Source organism: Nannobrachium achirus (assembly GCF_963921795.1).
Source record: "Nannobrachium achirus genome assembly, chromosome: 15".
Taxonomy (NCBI): domain Eukaryota; kingdom Metazoa; phylum Chordata; class Actinopteri; order Myctophiformes; family Myctophidae; genus Nannobrachium; species Nannobrachium achirus.
Genome location: NC_137822.1, coordinates 20,344,001 through 20,352,328, shown reverse-complemented (window position 1 = coordinate 20,352,328; position 8,328 = coordinate 20,344,001). Strand labels below are relative to the sequence as shown.

General features: G+C 40.2%; 1 protein-coding gene across 3 annotated transcripts in view; it reads right to left on the bottom strand.

Moving 5' to 3' along the window:
* The window catches only part of mrrf (mitochondrial ribosome recycling factor), a 29,867-nt gene extending 22,125 nt beyond the window's left edge, over positions 1–7,742 (bottom strand). Inside the window, exons 1-3 of one of the 3 annotated variants that reach the window (XM_080742947.1) lie at positions 7,664–7,742; positions 998–1,172; positions 605–687 (exon numbers count right to left, since the gene is read on the bottom strand). In XM_080742947.1, coding sequence (XP_080599073.1) covers positions 605–687; positions 998–1,170 — 256 coding nt within the window. In that variant the 5' untranslated portion in view covers positions 1,171–1,172; positions 7,664–7,742. Of the gene's footprint in view, positions 1–604; positions 695–997; positions 1,173–6,524; positions 6,578–7,663 lie in introns of those variants that run through there. The other 2 variants (XM_080742945.1, XM_080742946.1) reach the window with 2 other exon arrangements.
* Between the last annotated feature and the right edge of the window lie 586 nt (positions 7,743–8,328).

Sequence of the window (8,328 nt, the reverse complement as noted above, 5' to 3'; positions counted from 1 at the left end):
GACAATAAAAAAGATAGCAAGGCGAGTAGTACACAGCACCTACCTAAAAAAGAACATAGTGTATGTACATAATACATATGTAATTTACAAGCAACGTTGGATTATGTTCACTGAAGAGATTTGGTGTAGAGCAGGGTTTCTCAAAGTGGAACAGGTGCCGTGACGCAAGTCCAGGGGTGCCTCAGAATACTTTGATAATATATATCATTATTTTTTCAAAAATGTTATCCCACGATTTTGTAAGCCATTTTTCACCCGGGGTCAATTATCTAATGTAATCCTGGTCGCTAGTACACTCCCTGCCCTGACGTAGCGCGTGAAAGGAACATGTTATTCCAACCAGTGCCTCCCCCTGGCAGCCCCGGCTGGCCAGGGGGGGCAGTATAGAGACCAGGATTACTGCATGTTTTTGTGAGGGTACCTACCCTAGGAGACACGGGGACATGCAAACCCCACACAGAAAGGCCCTTTTTTGCCAACCCCACCTAAGGTATGGGCACGATGGACGCAGAGGAGAGAACACACCCCCAGCATCCCCGGCAGGAATCAAACCAAGGACATTGCACCTTGCATAAACTGATAAAAGGGTGGCCTCTGTACTGACCTTTGGTCTTCTTGGTAGCATAGGACCTGGTGGTGCAGATATCAGGGGTGCTGGTAGCCTGGTGGCACAGGAGTGGTGCCCGCCTAACCCCTGAAGTAAAGGGTTTAAATGGTTAACACAGAGTGCCGCGCTATGAGCTTGTAGGGTTTACTTTTAGAAGACATTTATAGAATCGGGTCAAAATCTTCAAAGACTTGCGCACATTTTCAGGATATTTAAAAAATAGCAGATCTACGAGCTCGCACCACGGCACTCGGTGCCGCGCTGTGAGCTTGTGGATCTGCTATTTTTTAATAGTTAAAGCATAAAATAATGGTTAAAGTAATAACGCGTAATAATGCGTTCCAGGTCTTAGTTAATGGGATAAGCAGATGAAATGGTAACCTATTTTACTGACCCGTCTTGGTAGCATAGGACCTGGTGCAGACGTCAGGGGTGCTGGTAGCCTGCTGGAGGCACAGGAGTGACGCGCTGGCCCTGGCACTGCCCGCTGAGGGACACCTGGCCAGTTGCACCAGGGATCGGCAAAGCACGGGCCGCAGAAGATTGAAATTACTCATAGCCATTACTGTCAAAAAAAGAGAGAAGGCGCAGAGAGATGTATGGAAAGAGAGAGAGAGAGAGAGAGAGAGAGAGAGAGAGAGAGAGAGAGAGAGAGGATAGAAGTTCTTAGATAAAAGGTATTTTGTTAAAAAGACTTCTAAGTATGTTTTTATTTTTATTGTCTGTCCTTTTTACCCATTTGGGTCAATATGATGCTAATTGAAAGCAATAGCCTACATCCACCAGCAGAGGGTCCACTACTACGTATTAATGCATTACAATAATCAATCTAATTTAAACCTGGAATGCAATGAGGGAGGGGAAAAAACACAAACAATTACATCTAAGAAAGATATTGCAGCTACAAGATCAAAAGTTGTGGAATTAAAGTATATATACAATTAATTTATTTTCCTATTGGACCAGCTATAATAAGTACTAAAATGTTAGTTCAACGAGAGTAACAGTACTTTCAAGTCCAATATGCTGGACACAGCAATAAGACCACACATAAAAGAAATATATATTCAATGTTGTCAATCAATACTGACCTCTCAGTACAAGAAGGAAGGCTCTTCACATCATTCATACCCCATTACATTTCTATAACGTCCTCCAACTATATGGTACATACACTAAATATGCACATACATTCTTACTCCTCACAACTTGAACCTGTACACTATTCCTTGGACATTCCTGAAGGGGGAACTCCCGCTTGGGAAATACAATGCCTACGAGACCACAGCCACTTCTTTTCTATGGAAGGAGCCACCTCCCACCTACCGCCAACCTCCCCTCAACCGTGAGCATGTCCCACTGAACCCTAACACCCACAGATGTACGGACGCATTCAGGGACACAAAGGCTCAGAAAATACACTCGCACGCTGAACCCCGTCTTTCACAGCCAGCGGGTGTGAACAGCCTGCCGTGTTGCACGGTCTACACCCAATGACATCCTCCATTGTCTGGCGTGGCATTTACAATCTTTAGCCTGAATGCTGCAGGAGGAAAACAGACCGGTGTGTGTGTGTGGTGTCTCAGCTGTCTCTCACGCAGGTGGAGATACTGATGGCAAATGTGTTGCTGTTGCCACACTTACACATCATGGCCACGAAAATGTGTTTGCGGTTTTGCTCCCGTAGCCATAATAAAACCTGTCTGGCTTCGTGATAAGATGACGTGAGGCTGCTGGTGGTTTTGTGTGTGCGTGTGCGTGTGCGTGTGTGTGTGTGTGTGTGTGTGTATGTGTGTCTCACACACACATATGAGTGGTTAAGTGTAATCTGCACTCCAGATCTACGTCTGCTCTATCCAGTGAGACTGTATCAATACTCTTTCATCTATAAGCCTGACATGTTCGTTTGTCAACAAAGCTCAATAAACTTCCTTTTTACTGGCTGATATCATCAAACCCCCACATAGCCTTAACACCAACAGCATACAGCTGTGCTAACACTTCAATACAGCCTGGTCCCAGTTCCAGATCACTGTTGGACAAGGTAGTCAGCAGCAGTGTCTTTTCAAAATAATAGATTATAACAGATTTCAGAAACCCAGACCGTGGTCAGACCAAGTATTACACATAAATACCCATAGGGATGGGACAATATAAAAATTTCATATCACTATTATTGTGGGCTCGCCTGGAAGGCGAGCACACGTATGTTATCTTCATTATTTATCTATCAGTCAGTCAGTATCTCCTCAAAACTTTGGCGCGCTTCATCTCTTAAACGCTTACACCTTTCAACACCATTCAAATTTTTATGTGTTCAGCTTACTGAGGACACGTGTGCTTGTATTTTTCGTTTTGAAATGTTTTGTAGTATAAATATAAAAAAATTAAAATGTTTAACTTTAAGCACCCAATGCATTTCCAATGGGTTTAGTGAGTGGGGACAGAGTGGAGAGAAGGATAATAGACCCATGTTTATGTTAAGGCGCTGTGGCTGCAGTGTTCACACTTCAGATATGCAATTTATATCATTGCGTTCACACAGGTCTGCTCTCTGATTTGATCCAAATATCTAAGCTGTGTGATGTATATATTCTGAGTTAAAACTACAAATATCTATAAATGTCCCTCTCCACTCTACTGATTGAGACAGCTGTGATTAAACATAGATGGACCACTTAATACTGCTATGAAGTTGATCTACAATGTGCACACGCACGCACGCACGCGCACACACACACACACACACACACACACACACACACACACACACACACACACACACACACACACACACACACACACACACACACACACACACACACACACACACACACACACAAACAACTGTTACTGTGTTACTGTGGAGACGTTTGCTTGTATTTGTCTTTGAGACATGTTTTGTAGTGTTTTAGAAATTTTACTTAAAAAGAATAAGGTTTTAGGATCCCGGGCAATGGGATTTACAGTATATATCCTAGAACCCGCAGGGACAATCAGCCGTATTAGTGGTTGTTGTTGGTTTTCAGGGAGATATCACAACCAATGCATTTTCAAATCAGATCCACAAACACAATAAAAGTCATGCTCCACTCCTCAGTCTGGAGTGGCCACATAGAAGAACGCCTTGGTTATAGACTTAGTGGAGGACAGATGTGATCTGGGATTGTTAACCTACAGTATATGCACTCAATATACACCTCTAGAACACATAGAATATGTACAGTGAGGTTCAGTAGAGTACAGTAAAAGTACAGTAAGGTTCAGTAGAGTACAGTAAAGTACAGTAAGGTACAGTAAAGTACAATAAAGTACAGTAAAGTACAATAAAGTACAGTAAGGTACAGTGGAGTACAGTAAAGTACAGTAGAGTACAGTAAAGTACAGTACAGTAAAGTACAGTATAGTAATGTACAGTAGAGTACAGTACAGTAAGGTACAGTACGGTACAGTAGAGTACAGTATAGTATAGTACAGTAAGGTACAGTACAGTACAGTAAGGTACAGTAGAGTACAGTAAAGTACAGTACAGTAAGGTACAGTACAGTAAGGTACAGTAGAGTACAGTAAAGTACAGTAAGGTACAGTACAGTAGAGTACAGTAAAGTACAGTAAGTTACAGTAGAGTACAGTAAAGTACAGTAAGGTACAGTAAAGTACAAAACAATACAGTAAGGTACAGTAGAGTACAGTAAAGTACAGTAGAGTACAGTAAAGTACAATAAAGTACAGTAAAGTACAATAAAGTACAGTAAGGTACAGTGGAGTACAGTAAAGTACAGTAGAGTACAGTAAAGTACAGTATAGTAAGGTACAGTAGAGTACAGTACAGTAAGGTACAGTAGAGTACAGTACAGTAAGGTACAGTACGGTACAGTAGAGTACAGTATAGTATAGTACAGTAAGGTACAGTAGAGTACAGTACAGTAGAGTACAGTAAAGTACAGTACAGTAAGGTACAGTACAGTAAGGTACAGTAGAGTACAGTAAAGTACAGTACAGTAAGTTACAGTAGAGTACAGTAAAGTACAGTAAGGTACAGTACAGTAGAGTACAGTAAAGTACAGTAAGTTACAGTACAGTACAGTACAGTACAACAGTACAGTACAGTACAGTACAGTACAGTACAGTACAGTAAGGTGCAGTACAGTATAGTAAGGTACAGTACAATACTGTAAGGTACTGTACCTTACAGTACCTTAAAGTATCCTATTTGTTGGGTTGGAAGCGAGCCCACACTGTTTCGAAGGAACAGTATTTCTAGTTGTGATATGAAATTGTGAAATTGTGATTTATGATATTATCGCGAAAATCTAAATCCATTATCCTGGGGTGGAACATTAGCCAAAAAATAGCAGATCTACAAGCTCACAACGCGTCGTGTTGCGACGCGTTGTGAGCTTGTAGATAAGCTCACAACGCGTCATTTGATAGAGTGATAGAGTGAAAAATTTGATAGAGTGAAAAAAGACTGTATCAAGTACATACATTATAAGTACCTTTTACCAATTATAGAGGGTTTAAGTGGTACCAGATATGCAGCTCGGCAAATAAAGGGTGAATTGACCCCAGTGCATGATGGAGGACGATATCATGATAAATTAATTCTCCACGATACAATTATCGTATATATTTTTTTATCACAATAAACGATAATATCTCTTATCGTCCCATCCCTACTACCCATCATGGTAATGGGATCTCAGGTTCTGCGCCAGCATATTGCATTTAATATAGAAATGCAAATGACATGCACTTGCTGGAAAATAACAGGTCCTGTCAATAAATAGTTTGGGATTTTTAGTACTGGGAATATGTATGACGACTTGTAATTAATTATAATGAGCCAAAATGAACAACTGCGACTAACATCTTAAAATAATGAAGATGGTGATGATGAGGTATTAAGAGAGGCAGGATCATTCTCAGTCTTAAGTGTTTAATCACTTCAAAACATGTACTATTCTCTACAGCAGTGGTTCTCATATAAATCAGCTATTTCCACAATTTCTGCCTCTAATATTTGACGTGTTTAATTTGTCATTTTAAAGGTATTAAAAAGTCCTTACATTGTCACTTTAGAAATGTGCATATATCCTCTATACACTTAAACTTTATGTTGGTTTGTTTACTGTTGAGTGAGGAAAACAATTTTGGACATTACTCTACGTTAATCATCTGGGGAACCCAAAAATAATTTGGGGACCCCCCCCTAAGAGCCGACGAAAACAGATATTTTATAAGATAATTACTCAGGGCTGGGGGTTGATCGGTGATCATTTCAAATGGCAGCGATCCTCCTCCTTTAAATTCGGGTAAGATATATCCCGCTGTGCCAGAGAAATATCTGATACACTTTCAATCTAGCCAGCGTCCCGACCCACAGGTTGAGAACCACTGCTCTACAGAAATACTTTGTAATGTCAAGTGGGCTGCAGAAAGACGTTAACTACAGTACATGCAGTACAAGGCTATAATAGCACATATCCATGGCTTGAAGGTTTCCTGACAAGCTGATATGTCTTATCATGCTGTGCTAGGAGAGACAGATTAGATGGGGGATGGTGATAGATCTCCTTCAGAGGAAGTCACGCAGAAAGAGTGTAGCCCAGGTGTTCAGCAGGACATTGTAGATACATCATATCCTGTATATTTCTGAAACAGCTGCAAACACACCTCTTCACACTCACACATCACCAGTAGCCAGCTGGCCAGCCCGCATTGTTCAAATAGAAAATTACACAGAGAAATAGTAGGATAATGCTATAACTGACAGTGTACTGTACTTAAAGGAGTAGTTCACCCCCAAAATGACCTTTTCTCTATTGATTAGTCACACCATGGAGACTTGAGTTCAATTATATGTTTTTGTATTTGTTGCATTCCTAAGACAAAACAAATATTATAGTAAATTTACCTCCATTGATTCTGGATGGGGACCCAAATGCATGGGCCTGGATGGAGACCCAAATACAAGGCCCTGGATGGGGACCCAAATGCTTTTGTGTGAGAATCAATTACAATTAGAGTTCTCAATGGGCCTGAAAATTAAGGCCCGGCCCTAACTGGGCCCTAACTGGGCAGGCCCGAGACCCTACCCGGCCCTACTAGTTAGCATACATTTTAGGCCCTACCCGGCCCTAAAACGTCGGGTCAGATATGGTCGGGTCCATCATATATTAATAGTAATAAAATAATAAAAACTAATATTTTATTTTTTCATTGAGCCCGGCCCCGAGCCCTACCCGGCCCGACTAATTAGCATACATTTTAGGCCCTAGCCTACCCTAAATGTGGTACCGGGTTCGGGTATGGTCGGGTTCGGGCAGAATTTGAGAACTCTAGAATCAATGGGGGTATATTTACTTGACCCTTGACCCTAAATGTACCCCCATTGAGTCTGACCCAAATGCATTTTGGGGGTGAACTACTTCTTTGAGGTATTTTTACTTTACTTGAGTATTTCCAATTTCCAATACTTTTACTTCTACTCCACTACATCTCGGATCCAAATATTGTACTTTTACTCCACTACATGTATTTGAAAACTTTAGTTACTAGTTACTTTGTAGATTGATTATTATTACAAAATGTACATTAACCACTTCAATAGGCCTATAACATATTTCGGCCATTTGAAAATAGCCGATACAAGCTCACTGAGCTTGTAGATCTGCTATTTAATTTTTGGGTGAACTACACCTTTAAGTGAAACATTGAGTACTTTTACCACCATTGATAACTGACTGTATTTTTACTGTCAACGCGTCGTGTGCACGAACGAGGGGAAAGCACGGCTGATATAATTCATAACTGAATACTTTTTATATGAAAATGTATATAATTATTATACTAGATAGATAGACAGATAGATCTATGAGACAGCGGTCAATAGGTCGAATCGATGTGATGGTGTAAAGCATCGTGGTAAATTAAAAACATACACAGTCAGGAAACCTCCAAATTGTCACATAATTCAGACAAAACAACACATATGGACTCAGCTGTGAGTGGGTCCAGGACACATGGTCCAGACACAGACAGCAGGACACTTACTTCACATGGAAACATGTCTTTGTGGACGCATGGCAGAGGAAAACATTCAGCGCAGAGCAGATTTGACTCTCATGTAATTAGTCTCGTCATAACAGTGCGCGACCCGTGAACGAGGGAGGTTCGTTTGGTTTGAGGTGCGGATTCATTCATCCACGATCATGTGAGCGGTAACCTCGCCTACCAGGCTATGTGAGCGGAGTTTGTATTTTTAACCCAGCTGTTCCCAAACTTTTTGGAGAAATTAAGCGCCTTGTTCGGAAGGCGCTTTATAGACGTTTACCCCGGACCCAAAACTAGTGAAAATAGCAGACCTACAAGCTCGAGCTTGTAGATCTGCTGTTTTCAATAGGCCTACTTCTTAAATATTTATATATATTATATATATATATTTATATATATATATAGGCTATATATAATTTATGTAATTTCTTTTTCTTTAAAAATAATATTATTATTATTATTAATGAAATTATTTGGAAAAACCCTGTTGTTTTCACTACTTCTTAAACATTTGTTTTCTAATTTATGGAATTTAAGATTTTTTTATTCTCTTTTTTTATTTTATTATTAATGAAATATTTGGAAAAATCGATGATTTATTTTCTTCTTTTTTTCCTCATATGATTTTATTTTATTTAAACAAAAAATGGGGGGGGGGGGTACAT